This window comes from Lemur catta, chromosome 4 (assembly GCF_020740605.2).
Source record: "Lemur catta isolate mLemCat1 chromosome 4, mLemCat1.pri, whole genome shotgun sequence".
NCBI lineage: Eukaryota > Metazoa > Chordata > Mammalia > Primates > Lemuridae > Lemur > Lemur catta.
The window spans coordinates 67,276,788-67,301,102 of NC_059131.1; the positions used below are offsets into that span (position 1 = coordinate 67,276,788).

Genomic DNA, 24,315 nt, shown 5'->3' on the forward strand with positions numbered 1-24,315 from the left:
GCTCTAACATATAAAAAAATTACCATAATGAATTTTACATTCTTGAACTTCTACTTCAAATTTGCAAATAGCTTTCAAACACAGGATTAGGAGAAGAAAAAGATTTTTCAACAAAGAAAAGAAGCCGGGCACGGTGGCTCATGCCTGTCATCTTAGCACTCTGGGAGACAAAGGCAGGAGGATTGCTTGAGCTCAGAAGTTCAAGACCAGCCTGAGCAAGAGCGAGACTCTGTCTCTACTGGAAAAAAAAAAAAAAAGAAAAATTAGCCAGGCTTCATGCCATGTGTCTGTAGTCCCAGCTACTCTGGAGGCTGAGGCAGGAGGACTGCTTGAGCCCAGGAGTTTGAGGTTGCAGTGAGCTATGATGATACCACTGCACTCTACCCAGGGTTACAGAGCAAGACTCTGTTTCAAAAAAAAAAAAAAAATTCTAATTTAACATTCAAAATATGTACTGACTTCTCTTATTTATAAATTGCAGCCTTTCTAATCATTAACACCTTTTCCCTTTATCCCCTAATCTTCCTGCCTTGAATAAAGGCAGAATTTCAGTGAAGATACCAGTAAAAAACAAAAAATATTAAAAACAAAACAGAAAAATAACTAAATGGGAACTTAAATGTCTAAAATGCTAAAAATGTCTAAAGTTATCATGAAACCATCTGTTTGACTTAAGTCCAGGGTATACGGGCCAAGTTTATTTTCATAAATGCTATATTACTGATACTATTCAATTCAAAATTATAACACAATACTCTGTGGGTCTCTAATCTTTCTGGGAGAAAGGGCCATTTTCATGTTCACAAAGCTTTCAGAAGTGAAGTTCCAGATGGGTGTGTGAAATGAATGACAAAAGTCAAGTCCCTGGGAGAGGCAGGAGGTGGTGTACTACTTCATCTGTGGCCTCTCTGCTGGAAAGTCTAATAAATGCCAGAGGGCAGCAGAAGAGAAAGTGCACAGTGACGAGGAGTGACTTGAAGTTCACTTTATGTGCCAAGAAGTCATTGTCCAGTAACCTCTGAGATACTCCACTGATACTATCATCCTCATACTTACAGAAATGTACATTCATACTGAACATCTTCTAACGTAACTTTGATGCTTAATACATATACACAATTTAGGGCATTAAGCAAATGGTTTTGATAGTACTTTTTAATGAAAATAAATGGTCTTATTAAGGGAGATGTGAGTTCTTATTTAAATACTAAGATGGCTGAGGTAAGAAAGAAAAGGCAATTGGAGGCCATGGTCTGAAGAGGTAAAAGCTCTTTTTGAGGAGGTTCATACTGGTTACACTACCCAGTAAGTCCCTAGCTTTCACATTTTTTCTGTGGTCCAAAAGTATTTTACAAGTTTTACCTGGAGAATCAGGAAGATCAAGCAACGAAGGCTTCTTCTTCTTTCTCCTTTTTTTTTTTTTTTGCTACTATTCAAGAGTCAGTACAACAGTTCTTTTGGTCAAGTGATCAAAGAAATCTTGAACTCATTTTTTGTATTCCCCAGGAGGATGAAGAAGTCTCTGTGCAATTGTATCACCACACTCTCTGCTCTTTGCCCTCTTTTTTAAAGAACTCTCTTTTCAGACATTTTCCTATTTCTTGATCAAGGTTACAAATAACCCAAACATTTCAGGCCTATGTATATAATGACATTGCTTCAAGGAATTTAGAAGTTGCCTTGTCAATGTAAACATGGCCCTAAGTCTGGGGACATCTTTCAGTGAAGATACTGTTCACTGCACAGGTATCTTTCAGACATATGATAAGAGCTCCAATGCTAGGAAAGGAAGGAGGAATGAGAGGGGGTTGTTCCCAGGTACCTCCTGGCTCCAGCTGAAAATAACAGAAGTGAGAGAAAAAGTTGGGAACAGCCCTGGGGCACATACAGGACAATGTTCAACCCCAGGTCCTTATTTATTTAGCAAGCTGTTCTGGCATCTGTTTTTGAAGAGTTTAAGGATCCCTGACTGAGAGAGCTACAAAAAAATGAAAAATCCCCTAGGCATTGCATGAAAGTATTTTATATGCTCTATAGCTATATTTATACAATTAAAAAATGCTTTGTCCAATGTCCTATATAGTTATATTACTCAACTGAAGGTTTAGCATGAATTAAATTTGGTGGAGGTTGAATTAAACAACTACTATAAAAATGTTAATATTTTCACAAAATAACTCATCTGGATGAGTCATACAGAACAACAAAATACTGCAAGCCTATTATTACTATGTTATACCAGTAAGAGTCCCCAGTTTATAGCTCATATCCTAAAAGCATGCACGATGACTGTGAGTGGCAACCACATTGCTAATCTAATAAAAAGGGGAGACATATTCCTCAGTAGTTTGGGAAGGAGCATTCTCTGTGAGGAATATTTTCAGACACTAGAAAAAAAAACTGGACAAAAGTACAGCTTGAGTTCCAGGTCTGAAACAGACTTGGCAACACAGGGTAGAGGTGAAGCAATCTTTCCATTCCCTTTCCCAGGGTATCTGCCTCTGTATTTGGCACCCTTACACTTGCTCACCAATATATATATTCCTTGCAGCCAATATCGTGCCTAGCTCAAATGGTGCTCATTAAATATTTACGTGAAACCAAACTATTTCAGCTTTTTATAGTTCAATAACTCATTCTTCTACTTCTGATTACACAGATTGTCTAAAGGAAAGACTCCAAGTTTTTGATTTCTGTTACAATGAAAGTCCCTTCCCCAGCAACCTGTCATCTGGAATGTTTTCTGGACAAACATTAGCATAAATAGTACCTTGCTATGCAACTGCCCCAATGTTCTTGACTCCAGTCAGACATAAAGACGTCCAATTCCATGCATTAAAAATACACTTCTACCTATTCTTTAGAGGTGAGGTTTACTACTGATAAGAATATTTGGTATACCTCTTTTAATATTGTTAATCCCACACAATAAGATCCAGGCTTAATTAAATAACGTAACTCCTTGCACCAAACGGAGTGCTATGCTATGATATTTTCTGCATCTCTCAATATTTCATTATAATAGGGAGTCTCAATGTTCAAAATCATAGACCAACCTAAGTGTATATATATAGATAGATAGATAGATAGATATAGATAGATATAGATGGATAAGCAAACTGTATAAAATCATTAAAAGTGAGGACAAATGATTGACAAAAACAAAACTCAATGGCATTTTAATTTTTTTTTGGTATTCTCACTAGCTTACTTTATGAGTACACATATATAAAAGTTTTTCACCAATAGAAAATATAGGATAAAATGGCTTGCTATGTATTTCACCTCCATAGTAGTATTAAGTGAGGAATAAATAAGTTAGAATCTCCCTGAACAAAACTATTGTCTATGAACAAAGATAAACAAGTTTAAAATCAGCCATTAACTCTTTTCAGCCAAGCAGGAAATATATTAACATAATACTTCAGTAAATATTGACCCAAAGCTTTACTTCAAATCATATGATACTTTTCACTGCTACCTCAATTCCAGTGACTTTAAATTCCTTATGATGTGACACAACCAGTAGAGAACAAATATGTCCTTCTTTGAACTAAGACAAAAGTCAAAATAGAGAAATAGAAATGTTAAGAAGGTAAATCCCTAAAACTTATAAATTCTGCTAACTTTTACATTTCACAAGCCTATGCACTATACCATCTGCCTCTCTAACCAAGAGTCTTTTGAAAGAAAAGTTACTATCTTCTATTTGTTTTTCTAAGAAGATGACTAGGGTCAAAGAATCCACAAAACTGAAAAATGAATAGCTAATGAAAGATGTGAGCTTAGGTTAAAAACAAAGCAGAAAAACTAACACCGTTAGAAAAAACTGTTAGGAAAAAAGAGGACTTAGTTCTTTATGGACTACATAGTATGTTTTGGTAAAGATGTCACATGTATGTTGCCACCTCAAAAACTAAAATTAGTTCTGTTCATCTCATATTATAAAAAATACTGGATAAACATGGAAAAGCTTGAAAATTTGAAGAGGATCTAGCTGGGATCTATGCATCTTCATCTATGACAACACTCCTCACAGACTTAAAAAAAATGATAAAGCAAACAAATTAGTCAGCTTCTTTTAAAATACAATAGTTCCCCCTTATCAGGGGTTTCACTCTCCCTGGTCAACCACGGTCCAAAAATATTACATACAATAAGGTATTTTAAGAGAGAGAGACCACATGCACATAAATTTTATTATATTATTATAATTATTCTATTTTATTATTAGTTGTTAATGTGTTACTTTGCCTATTTTTTTTTTTTTTTTTTTTTTTTGAGACAGAGTCTCACTTTGTTGCCCCGGCTAGAGTGAGTGCCGTGGCATCAGCCTAGCTCACAGCAACCTCAAACTCCTGGGCTTAGGCGATCCTACTGCCTCAGCCTCCTGAGTAGCTGGGACTACAGGCATGCGTCACCATGCCCGGCTAATTTTTTCTATATATATTTTAGTTGGCCAGATAATTTCTTTCTATTTTTTAGTAGAGACGGGGTCTTGCTCTTACTCAGGCTGGTCTCGAACTCCTGACCTCAAGCGATCCACCCGCCTCGGCCTCCCAGAGTGCTAGGATTACAGGCGTGAGCCACTGCGCCCGGCCACTTTGCCTAACTTATAACTAAACTTTATCATAAGTATGTATGTACACAAAAAAATCATAGTGTACATGGGTACACTATCTGCAGTTTCAGGCATCCACTGGGGTCTTAGATGTATCCCGCTTGGACACGGGCAACTACTGTAAATAGAAGAAAATAATAATTAAAATTATTAAAAACTGAACTCGTAAAAGTTATCCTTTTGATAAATACGATTGGAGCTGAAAGAATGGCAAGCAACAGAGAGTATTTCTCTTCTGTTTCTAGCAGATATTTTCAATTTTAAGTACAGCTAAAAAAAAAAAAAAAAAACCTCTCAATCCTCTTTTGAGAGTTTAAACCAGAATGTCTGTGCTTAGTTGGCTATTTACAGTGCCAAGGACAGGGTTTCAACCTCACTCTTCTTGGTTGTCCTGCCAGAGATAGTTCTTCAAGACCAAGCCAGCCATTTGACAGATGTAAGCCACTGGCCCCAAAGAACATAAGCCAGACAGTGGTGATAAATACAAACCTTGAGCGTCACTGGAAAAACTGTGTGCCCTACTGCATCATTTCTATACACAGAAAACCATATAAATACATTCCATTTTTCTTAGGAGTCATTTTTCTACTATTAATACATATGAGGTTTAAAAACATTTTCAGAGAAAAATAATTTAGTGACCAGGATTTATAATGCTAACATTCACTGTCATTATTTGTTCCTTACTTCATTCAAGTGACATCTTATCAAAGAATTCTTTGCCATTCTCTATCTCCTTAGCCTGCTTATTTTTCTTCTTAGCATTGTCCACTAACTGATGTAATACTAAATATTTATTTGTTTGGTGTCTGCCTTTCCCAGCTGGAATGTGAGCTGCCTGAGAGAGCAAGGTCTTAGCTTGATGTGTGTTCCTGGTATATCTCCAGGGCCCAGAACAAGGCCCGGCACACACATATCTGCTGAATAAACTATTCAATGAATTTTGTCACATATTAAGGGAGCTTAATTCATGTATATCTTTAATAGCACATCAAAAAATAGATCATTAATAAGCCAAGAACATATTGCTAACTGGTGAACCAGGATGTGTTGGTTGCCTACAGATAGCATCCTAGTAATATACACCAAAAGAATTTCCAGACTTTTGTCACGGTTTCTCCAAGTTTCAAAGGTGCTCAGCATCTTCACCATTCATTCCTATGGGATTAGTCAATGTGGGTGACATTTAAACAATGAACACAGGGGAGTGGAACTGGCTACTCAACTCAATCTCAGCAATAAAATCTAAAATTATCAAAACTGGTTAAGTCTTTCTTAATCAGACTATCAGAAATAAATACCAGAGAAAAGAAATGAATAACAATTTACTTATAAATTAAAGCTTTAAAAAAGCTATGGCTTATTTTTCAATACCAATTAACTAACACAGAAATAAACTAAAATTGAAATGGATAATGTATAGACTGCACCCATACCCTCTCATATTCTCCCATCGCTGAACTTAAAAATTACTGAATTCGATTATCTGGAAGGTAAAAGACCAAACACAATAGGAAGGTTACAATAAAGGAAAGGCCACAGATATCCAGTGCAATCTCTGGAAGAATTCCCAAATCACAACCCTTAAGCACAGTGAACTACCGTATTATCCCATCCTCTTTAGATGTATATGTATTTATTAGAGGCTATATATAATAGAAAATCTAACTATCCACAATCATACCACTGTCAGTGACAGTACCAGATCTGCAACTGAGGTCTCTGAACTCAAAGCTTTTTCTACCATATTTTGTGGTCTTTGTTCTCAGAAAGAAATATGAAGATGAAGCTGTTTTAATTTTCATACCCTGAATCAAACTTTGTCAAACCCAGTGTGAAGTGACAAAAAGCACTGGACAACAAATCAGGGAACCTGGGATTTGATCCTGGTTCAGTATCATCAACTAGTCCCATGACCTTGTGCAAGCTACTCCACCTCTCAGAGCCTCAGAAGAGGTTAGTCTGACATAACTTCCAAGCTTTAGCCATTCACAGATCACATTAATAATTTTAATCACATTCATGACATTGATTTACTTGATGTGAGGTAAACTCATATTTTTAAAATTTAAATAACTTTAGCTTTGTCCTAAGCAATATTTATGAAATCACATATTCAATATAGATTTTTCTAATTTACATTAAAATACATAAATGATAACATATGCCCATTTGTTTACCATAAACTACATTTTGGGAAGTATAAAAGATTCTTTTTAAGGTCCTTCATAGCTCTAAACTTCTGATATGCTAATTAAATCTCACAGTTTTGATATCATAAAAACTAGCATTAAAAATTATAATCTCATCATCATAAACAAAGTAATGAGCAGTTCCCACCATTCCCCTCAACACAGCTGCCCCTCCATAGTCACAAAGTTGGCTATTTCCCTAATAGAAGGATTCCTTAACTTTTACTTTAGGGTTCTTCCTTTACATACAAAAATTATTTGGGCTACTGAATTCAAAATTGAAGTTAATAAAAACTGAGACAAACAGTGCAAATCACTAAATAAAAGGGATATATATGTGTGTTTCTCACTTCAATGAAGAGCCAACAACTCAAACGGATTTGCTTCTGCTGATTCTAAACAAAAAAGTCAACCTTCATTCCCCAACTTTCCCACTCTTCAATTTTCATTCTCCTTGGTCTCCAAGCCTCTTTAAGAGGGCATTAGAGCCTCCCTATGAGAACTGAGTTATGTCTAAGAAACATGACACAAGTACACAGAAGTGTCACTGGTACATACTATTTTAGTAAAAATAACTTCTTTTAAGCTTCTCAAATTATCAAGAACTATCACTGCTTCTGATACCTGAACCAGCCAGATGCCATCTTTTGTATCTTCTACAAGCTCATAGAAATGCATTTCACCACTGAAATTTGTACTAGACACAGATTCAGATGCTTCTTCTTCCTTAAGAGCAGAATAGAGTTCACCCTCCATCAAGTCACCTGAAGAAAGATAAAAAATAACACTAATAAGATTTCAAAAATCTTGTTTCCAATTTCAATGATTAATTCCATTTTTCACACGGCTAAGAATCATCTTATTGTACTTGCATTGCAATCCACAGAAAAGAACAGTAGAACCTGAATACACCATTTAAGATTCATACATTCAATAAATATGTAATAAGAACTTCATATGTTTCAGGCAAGAGTGAAAAAAATCCCTCTCTTATAGAGTAGAGCTTATATTCTAGTGGGGTCATCACATAATTGTTAGGAAATTATTGAAATTATACCAGTCCAAAAAGCCATCACAATATGAATTACTTAGTTTTGTGTATGGCATGTCCAGGCTTCATATAATTTTTAAATAATATGGCTTATATGCTTCTTACTTAAAATTTAGAATTGCGTTCACAGAATTTGCCATCGGCGCTACTTAAAATAGCAGTGGGGTTTGCATGACTTGGAGGTTACAACTTTACTATTAGATAAAACAAACTCCACATTCAAACACAAATTTACCGTGTTAATTTGGAGCTTGTATCACTAAATAAAAAACAAAGGAAAACACTAAAGTCAAATTATTTTAACTTTTGTCTTTAATATTACACAGTGAGAAACCAGATGCTGTGTCATGATAGCAGCCAAACCATTCACAACAAATAAAGTTTTAAAGTTAAACTATCATACCAAGACTCTTCTGCTATAAAATATGAGATTTGAGTCATTTTTATGGGATATATTCTTTAGATTATATGTGGACTCCTTAAACATTCAGTGTGACAAGAATTTTTAGCCCCAAAGGAAAGCAATAATAAATCAAAAAAAATAAATGTGCAATCAAACTATTTTACATGAAAAATGATTTGGCTTTGGCAGTTAAGATACTTCTCATTTCTAAACTGAGAGTTTATTTATTAGATATGTTTACTTACTCCATTTTTCCTTCCTGTGGTAGAAATAAAAGTCACCGAAAAAAGTCAGTAAACAAGGGGCAAGAATAATACATGATTTCATATTTTCTCTAGAGAAAATTTATCACTTTTGCAGAGTGGTTTTCCCTCCTCTACCCTGTAGTAAGATGTGAGTTTTATAACCCTTAACCTACAAATATGCAAGTGTTAAACTGCTATGGAGTTCATAGTCTTATATATCACACTACATGGCTATAGGGTACTAAATAAGGAAAAAATTTGTTTTGTAAAAGACACGGCTTGACAGATATACTTGAAACAACAAAAAAGAGATAACCATCAGTTTCATCTGCTTCCTACAGCAACCCAGAATGCCTGTCTCAAATTATTATACATTCCCCTCTCATGAAGTACATCTAAACAAAGATACACTTTGTCCAGCACTGAAAAAAATTAACTATATTTCTCACCCAATACGACCCCAAACCAGGAGTTACTGAAAATACATTAGCACTGTTTCAATTCTATTTCTCAACCTATTACATGATGCAAGGGTGCCTGCGATACAGAAGGCAAAAAAAAAAAAAAAAAAAAAGTTTACATGTGAGACAAATTTTTTTTTTAATCCTGACAGAAATACAAACTCAAAACAAACAAGGCAGGCATTCACACAAAATGTTCACCTTGTTTTCACCAAATTTAAAGTATGAAAAGCTAAAAATGTATAGTGCACACTTTATATCCAAACTCATAATTTAACATTTAAACCTTAGGCCCAAATGCCTCTTTGATACTAAGTATTCCAATGATGGTTTCTCCTCAGGGTAGCTTGTTAGTACTACAGTGACAAATACGGCTACTTACAGACAACGTTTTGGAGTTTTTCTTTTCTTACATTCTCACGAACTTCAACTGACGATGCTTTTGAGTTTCTAATGGTTGACATTCCCGAATTTTGAGAAAAATCACTCAACTTAGTAAACAACTCTAAGAAGCTACACTTTAAACTGTCATTTTAAAAAAACCTTAAAAAGACACACCAACACCCCTACAAATAATTTCAGCCTCCTTAAAACTGGGATCCACGTATTTTACTGTAGAAAACCTGGACAAAGAAAACATGGGCAGCTCTCCTAGCAGTCTGCTTAACACTTCCAGGGAACGCCTCACTCTGGGGGAACAGCCCGGTACGAGGGGTTCAGGTCGCCCCCTCCCCCAGGTGGAGGGGACCCCGGGAGCCTGACACTCGCCTGACTTTTCCACCAGCTCCCGGACATCCTTCTTCTCGGGCAGTCCTGAGTAGCCCAGCCCCCGGCACTCCAAAATGGTCTTCAGCTTCTTGAAGCTCAGCGCCACCGGATCCACCAGCTGGGTGGCAAAGATGCCAGTTTCATACCACACAACGGCCTCAAAAAACCTGGCCAGGACGAACAGGACCAGAAAATAGAGGAGCAGGAAAAAAAGCTTCAGCCACATCTTCCCCAGTGTCCCCTCTCTTTCCAGAGGGCTCGGAATGCGGGAAAGAGGGTCGAGGGCAGGGGAGTGTGGCTTCACGGCGGCGGCCTGGGCGAGGGCACCGGGTTCGCGCGCGGGCCGGCCCGGCCGCAGTCACTGGCCAGCCATCCCCCGCCGGGAGACAGGTGACTGGGGTGTCCGCGCGGGGGTGAGGAAGAGACGAGGGGGACAGAGGCGCAGAGCCTCGCGCCCGGCCTTCCAGTCAAGAGGCGAGAAAAATAAACGGGAAAAAGTCAAAAAATCCCATCCATTAAACACCGAAAGGGAGAGCCCGCGGAGTAGAACAAAACGAGGGACATTTCCCCCGGCGGGGGACACTGACCCAGGCAGCAGGGGGCGGCCCTCCGGTACCGTAATCTCAAGGGGCAGGGGGAGAGACCAAAAAATATTTCACATCCACAAAGGAAGCGGGGTCCGGGCGGCAGGGCGAGGCCGGAGGGGCGGCGGGTCGGGCAGGCGGTTGGGGCCGGACTCCCGCGGCGGCGGGTCAGGAGGGCGCGGCGGTCGGCCCGGCCAGGCCTGGGGCCCAGCGCGCCTGGCGCGAGGAGAGGCGGCCGCCGCAGCGCCCCGCCCGGCGCCCAGGCCCCAGGCCCTGCTGGCAGCCCAAGCTCCGCGAGAAGCGCGGCGGGCACAGCGGCGGCGGCGGCTCCAGGTTCGCTCCGGCCGGCGGGCGGGCGGCGCCTCTCAGGCGGGCGGGCACCGCGGCCGGCCCAGGAGGGGGCGTCGCGGTCTCTGCAGAGGGAAATCAGGCGCGCGGGGCGACGATCTCGGAGGGAAAAAAGCAAAAATAGGCCCCAAGACGGCTGCCCCTGGCGGCTATTAGGTTGCTTCCTGGCCACGCAGCGCCCGCCCCGCTCAGACGGACGGCACGGGTCGCGGCCGCCGTCCCCGACACCCCGGGCACCTCCGGAGGCCGCGGCCGTAGACTCCAGAGCAGCGGATCAGCTGCGGCCGCGGCCGGGGCCGAGACATAACAACTGACGTCGCAGTGGGGCGGGGGCGGGACCGGGGCGGGGCCTCGAGGGGTGGGCCCGCAGGGGCCGGGGGTGGGGAAAGATGGGTGCCGCGGGGTGAGGGGCGGGCCAAGCGACCGGGCGGCCAGGAAGGGCGGGGCCGCTGCCGGGCTTGCCTTCCCGACAGCTCCAAAAGTTGCCTCTCAGGTGTCTTGTCTGCTCTCACCCGTTGTGTCCTGCAGATATTTAGTAATCGATGGTGAGCATTGGTCTTTGGACTGTGTCACTATGTGTATTTTTTTGTAAAAATAGGGTAGTTAACTGTCCTCTTAAAATCGGTAAAAATGAAAATGTACGTGTTATGCTGAGCCCTGGTGCATTGGGAAAATTTTGGCACACTTGGTTTGAGGTGATAGAAGGCAAAACCCAGAAAACAAATGTTTTTCCACCTCCACCCGAGAATATGGTTTTGTTGGAGGTTTAGTCAAAATAGGAGTTAGAACTAGGCCCAGTTGTCATGAGTTCCTAGGACAAAGGTTGTTGAGTGTTGATACGTCCAGTTCAAAAGTTCCAAAGTTCCGTGTATTTTATTTCGTGACCCACCCTGAATATGGATACTGCCAGCAAGAGGAACTTATATAAAATGAGTAATACGGACAAGCATGCAATACTTGGTTCTGTATTTATTTAGCCTGAGTCGAACATACTTTTTAATTTTTATTTTATTATTTTTTTTGGTGAGACAGGATTTTGCTCTGTTTCTCACACTGGAGTACACTGGAGTACAGTGGCCTGATCACAGCTCACTGCAACCTCCAACTCCCAGGCTCAAGTGATCCTCCTGCCTCAGCCTCCCCAGTAGCAGGGACTACAGGCAAACCCCACCTCTCCTGGCTAATTTTTTTTTTAATTTTTTTGTAGATATGGGGCCTCACCTCACTATGTTGCCCAGGCTGGTCTCTAACTCCTGGCCTCAAGCAATCTTCCCGGTTGCCTCCCATAGTGCTGGGATTACAGGCGTGAGCCACCGCTCCAGGCTAGCATATTCTTTATATCAATCTCTATGCCAGTCTTGAGGGAGGTAGGAGTTGGGTTTATAAACTGAACAAGTTTGGCTTCGACCAGCCCCTTTTGATAAGGAAGGGAAAAAGAAAGAAAAGAATTACAAGGGAAATGGGGAAATGTTAGCCATTGTGTAAAACTGTCAACTATCCTAAACTATGGGTGAAAGTTTTAGGAAGAAAGGGAGTGTGATCCTCACTCAATCTTGAAGCAAATGAGAAATGGAAAGCAAAGAATGGACTGTAAGAATGTAGCCTCAGAATGGTACCCATTTGAAATAAAGCGAACAAAGGCATTTCAGTGCTCAGCTAGTGGGGGAGGTATTAGAAGGACATGGGCCCAGGGGGCAGAGAGAAAGAATCAGAGGAGGAGGCAAAGGAATGTCCAGCCGGCTCTTGGACACTGCTGTGCTGTCTTAACTAGCTTCCATGTGGCTTTATTTCCATGACTGGCAGATCAGTGTGGGCGACTGTATTAAACAATTCATTCTAACAAGCTTGGTTCTGAAAGTTCAGAATCCTTGAGCATGTCAGTCAAGCACTCTACCTGCCTTAGCCTCCAGAGTAGCTGGGGCAACAGGCCACCACACCTGGCTAAATTTTTAAATTTTTTTTTTTTGAAATGATGGGGTCTCTCTATGTTGCTCAGGCTTGTTTCAAACTCCTGGCCTCAAGCAATCCTCCCACCTTGGCCTCCCCAAATACTGGGATTTCAGGCATGAGTCACTGTGCCTGGCTCTACTGCTTTTCTTGATTTTTCCATTTTATACATTATCTATTGATTTCTTACCATGGAAGATAAGGAATTATCTCTTTTATACCCTCCATTCACAAACCATTTCCCTCCCCTCACTCACATCATGATTATATTATATATTCTTTTTATATTAATATGCCCATATAAATCTTTTTTTTTATTTCAAGAAGTCTTTATCCAGAAGAACCACATAAATCTTGTTCATGGCTGAACCACATCTTTTATATTTCCTTTCTAGCACAATTATTCATTTTCCCTGGAGTTAATAATTAACTCAAAATTTTGGTTTGTTCTATTTTCTATGGCCCTATCCACTTATCATCTCCAAATGCTCTGAACTCTAAAATTACTCAAAAAGCAGGGCTACCACTTCCATAATTTATTGAAAATAAACCTTCTGTCCTTTGTCCTCTTGCTCTAGGCCATGCTAGTTACTCCCCATACCCATTCCACATCTGTCATCCTAGGACTTCCTGTTTCTTCTCTTCTATGTTGGATTCTGTGTTTTCTTGATCCCATGGTTGCACTTTGTTCTTTCACTTCCTTGTTTGCAGGGAACACATCCTGTTCTACAATGGTTTAGTAAGAAAGTGGGCATGAAGATAAGCTTTGGAAATCTTCCACGTCTAAAAATTCCTTTATTTTACCCTCATGCTGGTGTTTGGGTGTTGTTTTTTTTCAAACTTAGAGAAGACTTGCAAGAATATTACAAAAACTTCCTTACCAATGCATTAATTGTTAGCCTTTTGCCATATTTTTTTATATCACATCTTTTCTCTAGAGTATAAATGCATACTTCTTTCTTGAACCATTTGGGAGTAAGTTGTAATTATGCTCATGTTTGAATGAATGATAGTTTGGCCAAGTACAGAATTTTAAGTTGGAAATCATTTCTCCTCAGAATTTTGAAAGCATTGATCCATTATCTTTTGGCTTCTGCTGTTGCTGTTGGAAGTCTAGTGTCATTCTGATTCCTGTCCTTTAAAAGTGACTTGTTTGTTCTATCTATACACTCTTTGAGTCTTCCTTTCATCCTTGGTGTTCTTAACTTTTATGATGTACCTCAATGCAAGTTTCCATCCCTTCATTGTGTTGAATGCCTTTCAATATGGCAACTCATGACCTTCATTCAGTTCCGGGAAATTCTTTGATAATTTCCTCTGTCCATTTTCTCACTTTTCTGGAACTCCTGTTAGTGAGATGTTAGAACTCCTAAACTGATCTTATAATTTTATTTTATTTTCTCCAGTTTTTCTCTTTGCCATTCATTCTACTTTCTGAGATGTCTTCAACTTTATCTTCTACCGCTTCTGCTAAATTCTTAATTTTGTCTATCGTTTTAATTTCCAAAAGCTTTCTTGTTACTGAGATGTGCCTTGTCTATAGCACCCTGTTCTTTTTGTTTTATGTATGCAATATATTCTCATATCCCTCTGAAGATATTAGTTACAGCGGCTTTTCCTCTAAGGTTGCTTTTTCCCTTTACATTGCCTCTTTGATCTGGGCTTATTTTCTATTTGTTTATTTTGGACTTTGTCTTTTACATTAGAGATTCCCTTTAATTAATTGGTAATTCCCAGCTCTCTGTTTGTTGATAGGTTCATATGTTTGAGGTACTGGAAAGCTCACTGCAAGTTCTCTGAGAGTGGTTAGGACTCACTGTAGGATGAAAGGGCAGAGCCCAGTTATTTCTCTGGGAGGACCTATCATTCTTTTCTCCAACCTGTTTGCTTTCTTGAGTGAGGAATCCTGCCTAGAAAGTTCATGTATGGCCAGCATTGGGGGACTGAGTGGGAGGAGCTGGGGATATCAAGCCTTAGCTCTTAGGCTTGTGCTTAATATCACACTTTTCAGTAGGGTGTCTCATCTCCCTGTCTTAGCTATGAGCTGTGCCCGGTGTTTCCAAGTCCAGAGCCAATCTGTTTACATCAGAGGATAAACCTCTCATCTTTCCCTGTGGTAGTGGAGGGGCAAGTGCCTGGCTGCACAGGGCCCAACTGTACCTTAGGAGACTTGGAGCAAATCCTCCAGTTTTTGGCCTCACCCTCCACCCTGGGCTTCCAGGGTGTTGTGCTTCCAATTTCTGAACATTTCCTGGGTTCCGTGGCATCAGCTGGTTAGTATGGCAGAGGTAGTGCTATGAGTCCACCGTGTCATTGCCTCTTCCTAGGAGTCTCAACAGACCACAGCTTGTGGCCTTTCTTGCAGTTAGGTTGGGTAAGTGACTGAACTGTGGCCAATGGGAGGTGAGCGGAAGTGATGTCCACCCCATTCGGGTCTGGCTCTCATAAACATCCTCCAGCCCTTTCCACACTGGTTGCCCAGGAAGAGGGTGGGCCCAGAGAACGTCCCTGAGACTGTTGCACTATAGCAGGCCCTATAGGCTAGAGCATGAAAGAGTTGGGCTCTGGGGTTCTTGGAATTTGTTGTCATCTTCAGCTGCATTTTTTAAAAAACTATAGAGCTCTCTGCATCCAAGACATAATCAATTCCAGAGTGCCAGAGGGGCAAGGATGGAACTCAAAGGACCTGAGAATGGTAGGCAGGGAGCATGGGAAAAAGAATCCCATCATTCACTAACTTGCTTTCTGTGTGGGCAAGGACAGTGGCAAATAAAGGCAAAGGAAAACACCCTATTTTTTGTACTTTGCTCTCTCATCCCATTATCAAATACACATTTTGGTTTTTTAAAAAATGGTAAAAATGGCTAGAAATGGCAAAAAAAAAATGGCTAGTAATCTGAGTCCTACTTAGATGAGTTAGGTGTTTATCATCTATGTCTGGCTGATATGAACAGCTAAGCACAGATTGAAGAGGTAAGGGAACTATTTTAAGTCTGTCTCCAGCATGTAAACATATTTGATATTTTCTATCTGGGGACCTAAATGTTAATTTTATTAGTAACTAATAATAAAAAGGATGATACGGGTAGCCCTTGATGTAGAAAAGCTCCCCCTTCAGCAACTCACCCTGGGAGCTCTTTGCCAGTTTCATCACTGTTATAAGGTAATGCTAGGAGGTACATACCTACCACCTCCTGAAACCTGCAGTCCCCCCAGATTCTGCCTTCTCAGCCTATAGCTCTCTTTCCTTCTTTTGATCCTCTCCTCCCATACTTCCCACACCTACACAACCCAGCTTCCAGGGGTGTCCCCTAAACAGTTAAACAAAGTTAATTGAAAATTTATATAATCAATTTCTGTATTACCAAACTAATTTACATTTTGAGAGCTTACTATTGGGCAGCATATAATTATGTAATTTATAGTGGATTTGAATATGGCATTTGTGGTCAATAAAAAGAAAAGTTAAGATTAAGCTCTTAGCTTGTAGCTACCTACTACATTGTTGCTGTGAGAAAATCCCACTTGCCCCAGAATGCCTTCTCCAGGCACTTCCCCTGCTGTGACTGTGAGAACTGTCTGTCCTGTCCATCCTGTGTGGAGATGACCCTGTTGACTGACTATCACCACAGCATTGCTCCCAAGTTGCTTTTTCCAGTGCATTGAGGCCATTCTCTGCAGAAAAAAGCAATGCCTCCACGCTTTATTTGGAGGCCTATTTGGCATTCAAGCTGGTATCTTCAAAAAAAAGGACTGTGTTTTCACCTGAGAAAGTGACTTTCAATAAAGCTGAAAGGAATGCACCCTGGGGCAGCTCTCTTTGTACTTTGCCATCAGTATAATAAACAGCCCTTCTCTGGCCACCTAGCCAGCCTTTTGTGTGGCTTCCTTGAAGATGAGGTTGCCAAAAGGAGGAACATACAGCATCAAACCCAGAAAAAATTAACAGAATTGTAGTTATGGGAGGCAATGGTTAGTCATACAGTTTAGGAATCTAAAATTCCTAATTTCTTGTTTCCTTTCTCAATTCTTCCAACTTCGCCTTCCCGTGCACAGTCAAGAAATTGTATCAGTGGTTGGCAGCTTCCTCTGCAGAAAATAGTCACCAGTGGTGCTTCTTCCAACACCAGGAACAACAAGCAGTAGGACTTCCCAAATAAACACTTTGAAGGCAAAGGTAAATAAAGCTGTAAAAAGCAAATAAGAAGTCACCTTTCCTTCTGGAGTAAACTGGTCCCTTCTCTGATCGCCTGAAGCTACAATGACACATGATCTGATGCAGGGACAGCAGGACTAGCTACATAATTTTCCAGCTACTACAAAATGAAAATGCAGGCCGTTGTTCAAAAAGCTGGACAAACAGTGACATTAAAAGTATTAAAATATAAAGCTCTTCATTTCTTTGATGGTTTCTCTCTTGACCTGTCTTGATGGTTATTTTAAATTTGCCATTTAATATAGCTGCCCCTTGAGCAGGGGATACTCGCAGGGCAAGGGCAGGTGCTCACAGGCGCAGGGGCCCCCTCCCTCCAGCCGCAGGCCAATGCTTAGTGCTAGGCCAACATGTAACAGACAGTTGGCCCTGAAGGGATTGCAACCTCAGGGCCAGGACAAGCTCAGTATCTGGATTAAGGGTGGGCCAGAGACCTGCCTGCAGCGAGTTGTCATTAAACAGCTGTGGTGCTGCCAAGCCCTGCCCTGAAACACCCTAGGGTGCAAGTGCCCAGCCTCAAGTCTCCCTGGGCTTGAGCCCAGGTCTTCACTGGGGGCAGAGGGCAACACGGACCTCCCCGCCCCCACCACGGACACAACCCAGTTGCCACCCCTGTTTGGGAAGGTGGAGCAGCTGCCACAGTGGGGAGAGCACACACAGAGAAGAGGAGGCTGGGCAGGGCCCCAGGCACCCGGCAATGGAGAACAGGCTGCCAAGGACCCATTCCAGGGAGATGGGGAGCTGGCAGCAGGCAGAACCACATGTGAGCTGATGGCACACGCTCCAATGTCCATCAGACTTCACTTGCAAAACACAAATTCAAAAGTAAAATGATTAAGAATTTCAAGACAGCAACCACAGAGTGCTAAACTTCAAGTGCGCAGGGCCCTTCTGAACTTGGGGCCCTGTCCAATTGCACTGTTCGCACACCCATGAATCTGGTCCTCTGTGTAAGGCTGGTGGCGGGCACCCCTCCCCTCCCTAATGGAAAAAGAAGCAGCCCACGAGAGCTGGCGAGAACAATGCCTGCAAGGCCCAGCTAAGTTAAAGGATGACCACACCTGGATGGTTACCCTGATAAGAGTCACGGTTCCTGGAGTCTACACATACCACAGGCCCCTCCTACTTCTCAATGCCCACCCTAAAACTGCAACAAAGAAATTCCTCATTCTTGGCACCAAAATCTTCCCGCCAAAGAAACCCCCAGCCCCCAGCCCCAAAAACATATATAAACCTACTCAGACTTCTGGGTAATGTGACTTCTCAGGCCCCTCTCCCCTGGGACCTGAGAACCTCGCCTGGTCCCCTCTCTCTTGGGACCCGTTACCCTCACCCAGGAGTGCTCCAATAAAGCCTCTTTACTTATCCCTTTCAACTCTGCTCATCTTTCTTTCTCTGGCGCCGGCCAAGCCAAAAACCCTTACACTCTGGAACAGAATTATTGAAATAAGTGAAAGTCCAGGAAATTCTTTGTGTGCATATTTTTCAACAAATTGTGGCATTTCTCATATGCTGCATTGTACATAGTCTTACGTACATAGTCTGTACTACTCTCTTTTTTTCCCAGATGCTATCTCTATGGCCTACCTTCTGCGCTTTCATGTCATAGCCCCTCTCTAAGCCTGATCTGTAAAATGGAAATAACAATAAGGCTCTCATAAGAATGTTGTGAGGACTAAATGAAGTAAAGCTTAGACAGCACTAAGCCCTGTGCAAGGCACATGTTTTATACACACACACACACACACACACACACACACACACACAAATACATGTGCCCTCATTCACTGATACATACATATCCTTGTTACGATTCATAGGGACAGTACCAGAGTACATAGACAGTACTTAATAAGTCTGTTTTTAGACAAAAGAATACAGTTAGTATGCACATGTTTTTCAGTATCAGTCTGGCCAATGGATGTTTTAGGTGAAATGTAACGAAAACATAAATCTAAGAGAAACTAGAAAAGCCTTTTTCAAAAATTCAAACCTGTTATGGTAGAATAATTCAGAAAGTAAACTCAATTTAAGCACATGGTACAAATGAAGAAAGTTCTGAAAATTTTGATAAATACAATTTCAGAATGAAAATTAGGTCTTTTAAGGAAACATAAAAAAATTGACATTGGTTAGCATGGAGAAGGGTAGACTAAAGAGAGAACTTTAAGATAGCAATATTGCTCTCAATTAAAAGGGGAGGATTAAAATGTATATTTTATTACAAAAGTAATATATGTTTGTTTTAGAAAATTTAGAAAATACATATAAGCAAAAAGAAGAAGAAAATGTAAAATACGCACTATCCCACCACTTTCTCATAACACACAAGTTTGTATCAATTGATTATCCTGCTAAAATATAGGTTTGATAACCTCAATTATTCTGGATATTCTCATTTAAAAAATATTTGCCAATTTTGTAGTTGAAATGGTATCTCATTGCTATTTTGATTTAAACTACTTCTTAGAATAATAAATTACTTCTTTCCTCATATGTTTTAGTTCATATGTGTTTTTCTTTTGTGAATTGCCCATGTTCTCTTAGGACCACTTTTTATTAGGACGTTTGTTTTTCTTTTAAAAAATTAAAAATAGTTAAAAGTACGTATAAAAAGTACAGAAAATAATACAGCAGACACAGCATTTCTATGTGTGTTTCAGAAAGAAGGCCTGCTGGAGTTGAGGTAGGGACTATATTAACACAATCTGCCATGTTGCTAGAAAAAGAAGTAAAATGTTTGTCTTTTTTCCATACTGAGTACAAAGAGTTTTTTTGCACATTAAGATATTCGCCCTTTCATATGCTAGAGAGCTTTTGCTTCAATATTTCTGACCAAGTCATCAAAGTGATTGCTAAGAACAGAAAAAAGGAAATTCGTTTAAAATAAAAAAAATTTTGGGCTGGGCTTGGTGGCTCACGCCTGTAATCCCAGCACGTTGGGAGGCCCAGGTAGGAGGATCACTTGAGGCTGGGAGTCCGGGACTAATCTGGGCAACATAGCAAGATTATGTCTCTACAAAAAATATAAAAAATTAAAAAAAATTAGCTGGGCATTGTGGGGGCACCTGTAGTTTTAGCTACTCAGGAGGCTGAGATGGGAGGATTGCTTGAACCCAGGAGTTTGAGGTTGCAGTGTGTTGTGATCATGCCACTACACTCTAGCTTGGGTGACTGAGTGAAACCCTGTCTCTAAAAAAAGAAAAAAAAAATTAAAAGCCAGCATGGTGGCTTGTGTCTACAATTCCAACTACCCAGGAGACTGAGGAAGGAGTTTAAGGCCAGCCTGGGCAAAATGGTGAGACCTTCTCTCTAAATCATAATCTTTTGTTTTTGTTGGGCATGAAAAATTTCTTGACCATGAAGAGAATCAATTCAGGAAAAGAAATTTATCATTGTGAAGTCAGTCTCTGATCCACTCTCTCTCTTGTATTGTTTACATTAAACTTCATGGGCCAGAAGACAGGAGCTAGGCCAAATGGTTGCTCACACTTTCTCCTAGTTTATTTTTTTTAAAACTTATTTTCTTAGATTCTAAGAAGTACTAATTTCTAAGATTGATAGGGAAAGGTTTGAGTTACTTGGCTAATCTTATTTAACTTTTGTTCCTCCCCATTACAGTGAAAACAGCTGAATCTTTGCAAGACTTTTGAGTAAGGGCTGCTAAGTCCACTGTTGTTTGGTCATTCTGCATAGAATGTGAATTCTATTATGTAACAAATGGGACAAGTTTTCTAGTTATTAAAAAACAGCTTGTTTACTGTTGAGTGTGGTAGTTATTGGTACTATATACAAATATCCAACTCTCTTCTTCCAGACATGTGGTAAGCATGTACTTTCCTGCCCCCTGGGAGTTAGGTGAGGACATGTGACTTTTACTGGCCAATGAAACATGAGAAGTGACATTTTCACTTCTAGGCTAAAGTTTGTTTTTTTTTTAAAGCCTTATATATAAATGTGCAAATATGCAGTTTACCATAGGTCAACTATATTTCAATAAAGATATATGTGTGTGTAGATATATTAAAGTTTATATATAATACATAAAGCTTTATATATATAAACTTTACAATAAACTCCAAGTTTAAAATCTACAATTTTTACATGTGTATACACCTTTGAAATCATCACTATAATTAAGATAGTGAACATGTGTATCACCCCCAAAAGTTTTCTCTTACGTCTTTGTAATCCCTCCCTCCCACACCACCTTATTCCCCATCTCTAAGCAGCCACTGACCTGCTTTCTGTCACTATAGATTGTTTGCATTTTCTACAGCTTTATATAAATTTAATCATACGGTATATACTCTTTTCTGGCTGGTTTCTTTCACTCAGCATGATAATTGTAAGATTCATCCATATTGTTACATGTAGGAATAATTCATTCTTTTTTATTGCTGAATAGTATTCCATGTTGTGGATATAACATAGTTTATCCCTTCACCTGTTAATGGACAGTGGAGCTGTTTCCAGCTTTTGGCTATTGCAAATAAAGCTTTTGTGGACATTTGCATAAAAGCTTTTGTATGGTTATATGTTTATTTTTCTCTTGAGTGACAACCTAGGAGTGGAATGGGTGGATCATATGATTATTATATGTTCAACTTCTTGAGAAACTGCCAATTGTTTTCCAAAGTGGTTGTAACATTTACATTATCACAGAAGTTGATAGTAACTCACAAGAGTTCCATTTCTTCCACATCCTTGTCAACACTTGTTATGGCCAATCTTTTTAATTTTAGCCATTCTAATAGGTGTTCAGTGTTATTTCATTGTGTATTTAATTTGCATTTACCTAATGACGAATGACATTGAGCATTTTTTGGTATGTTTATTTTTCATCCATGTATCTTAAATTGTCTCTTTAATCTTTCACTCAATTTTTTATTGCTTTATTTTTTATCTGAGTGTTGAGTTTTGAGAGTACATAATATGGATACAAATCCTTTAGCAGATATTAATGTGTGCTTTGCAAAGATTTTTTCCCAGTCTGTGTCTTGGCTTTTCATTATATTAAGAGGGTTTTTTAAAGAATAGAAGCTTTTAATTTTAATGAAGTTAAAATTAATTAATTTATTCTTTTAAATATTATGCTTTTGGTGTTGTATTTATGAGATATTTGCCTATTCCAAGGTCACAAAGACATTCTCCTGTGTTTTCTTCTAGAAGTTGTATAGATTTATGTTTTAAATTTAGGTCTATGACATATTTTGAGTTAATTTTTGCATATGGTGTGAGATATGGATCTAAATTCATTTTTTTCCATGGTTTATGCAATTTTTTCCAGCACAATTTGTTGAAAAGTCTATCCTTTCTCTACTTTATTACCTTTGCATCTTTATAAAAATCAGCTGTCCAGGCTGGGCATGGTGGATCATGCCTATAATCTTAGCACTTTGGGAGGCCAAGATGGGAAGATTGCTTGAGGTCAGGAGTTCAAGACCAGCCTTGGCAACATAGTGAGACCTTTCTCTACAAAAAATAGAAAAATTAGCCAGGCACGGTGGTGCGTGCCTATAGTCCCAGATACTTGGGAGGCTGAGACAAGAGAATTGCTCGAGCCCAGGAGTTTGAGGTTGCAGTAAGGTATGATCATGCTACTGCACTCTAGCCTGGGCAACAGAGAGAGACTCTATCTGAAAAAAAAAAAAAAATATATATATATATATACACACACACATATAGGTTGTCCATATATGTGTGGTTTATTTCTGGACTTTCTATTCTGTTCTATTGAGCTATTTTTCTATCTGTACACCAATGTCATACTGTCTTCACTAGCATAGCTTTAAAATAATTCTTGAAGTCAGGTAGTGTTTCCCAACTTTGTCTTTTTATTTCAAAATATTAAGGGGGTACAAATGTTTTTGTTACACAGCTTGAGTCAGGGCTATAAACAACACTCCATCACCCAAATAGTGTTCATTGTACCTGTTAGGTGGGATTTTGCCCCTTCCCCCCTGCCCCTCTCCCCTGCTTGATTTCCAGTGACTTTTACTTCCCTCTGTGCACATGTGTGCTCATTGGTTAGTTCCCATTTATTACAGAGTACGTGTGATGTTTATTTTTCCATTCTTGAGATACTTCGCTTAGGATAGCGGTCTCCAATTCCTTTGAAATTGCTGCAAAAGGCATTAATTCATCCTTTCTTATGGATGAGTAGTACTCCATGGTAGACATATACCACATTTTGTTACTTCATTCATGAATCGATAAGCACTTGGGTTGATTCCAGATTTTTGTAATTATGAATTGTGCTGCAATAAACATTCAAGTACAGGTGTCTTTTTGATAAAATGGGTTATTTTCCTTTGAGTAGATACCCAGTAGTGGGATTGCTGGATTGAATGGTAGGCCTACTTTTAGTTCTTTAAGAAATCTCCATACTATTTTCCATAGGAGTTGCACTAATTTGCAGTCCCACCAACAGTGTATAAGTGTTCCTTTCTCTCTGCATCTGCACCAGCATCTATTGTTCGTGGACTTTTAAATAAAAGCCATTTTAACAGGAGTAATGTGGCATCTCATTGTCGTTTTAATTTGCATTTCCCTGATGATTAATAATGTTGAGCATTTTTTCATATGTTTGTTGGCCATTTGTCTCTCTTTTTTTGAAAAACATTTGTTCCTGCCTTTTGCCCACTTTTTAATGGGGTTGCTTGTTTTTTTCTTGCTCATTTGTTTGAGATATTTTTAGATTCAATGCAATCCCCATCAAAATACCAATGGAATATTTCACGGATAATAGAAAAAATAATTCTATGCTTCATTGGGAACCAGAAAAGAGCCCAAAGAGCCAAAGCAATTCTAAACAAGAAGTATAAAGCTGGGGGCATCACATTACCAGACTTTAAACTGTACTACAAGGCTATAATAACCAAAACAGCATGGTATTAGTACAAAAACAAAGACATGGACCAAGGAACAGAATAGAGAACCCAGATATAAAATCATACACCTACAGCCAACTGATCTTTGACAAAGCAGACCACAATATACACTGGGGAAAAGAAGCCCTATTCAATAAATGGTGCTGGGAAAATTGGAGAGCCACATGCAGAAGAATGAAACAGGACCACTGTCTCTCATCATGCACAAAAATTAATTCAAGATGGGTAAAAGACTTAAATGTAAGGCACGAAACCATAAGAATTATAGAAGAAAATGTAGGGAAAACTCTTCTAGATATCAGTCTAGGCAAAGAATTTATGACTAAGATCCCAATGGCAATTATGACCACAACAAAAATAAATAAGTGGGACTTGATTAAATTAAAAGGCCTCTGCTGGTGGGACTGTAAACTAGTACAGCCCCTGTGGAAAGCAATATGGAGATACCTTAAGCAGATTCAGGTAGACCTACCATCTGATCCAGCAATCCCATTATTGGGCATCTACCCAGAAGAACAAAAGTCATTCTATAAAAAAGACACCTGCACCCGAATGTTTATAGCAGCACAATTCACAATTGCAAAGATGT

At 39.7% G+C, this 24,315-nt stretch overlaps 1 protein-coding gene across 4 annotated transcripts in view; it reads right to left on the reverse strand.

Moving 5' to 3' along the window:
* Positions 1-10,981, reverse strand: part of LOC123637144 (charged multivesicular body protein 3) — a 93,225-nt gene extending 82,244 nt beyond the window's left edge. For 2 of the 4 annotated variants that reach the window (XM_045550029.1, XM_045550026.1), the window contains exons 1-2: positions 9,742-10,454; positions 7,438-7,577 (exon numbers count right to left, since the gene is read on the reverse strand). In XM_045550029.1, coding sequence (XP_045405985.1) covers positions 7,438-7,577; positions 9,742-9,967 — 366 coding nt within the window. In that variant the 5' untranslated portion in view covers positions 9,968-10,454. Of the gene's footprint in view, positions 1-7,437; positions 7,578-9,741 lie in introns of all 4 variants that reach the window. The other 2 variants (XM_045550030.1, XM_045550025.1) reach the window with 2 other exon arrangements.
* Positions 10,982-24,315: the final 13,334 nt, after the last annotated feature.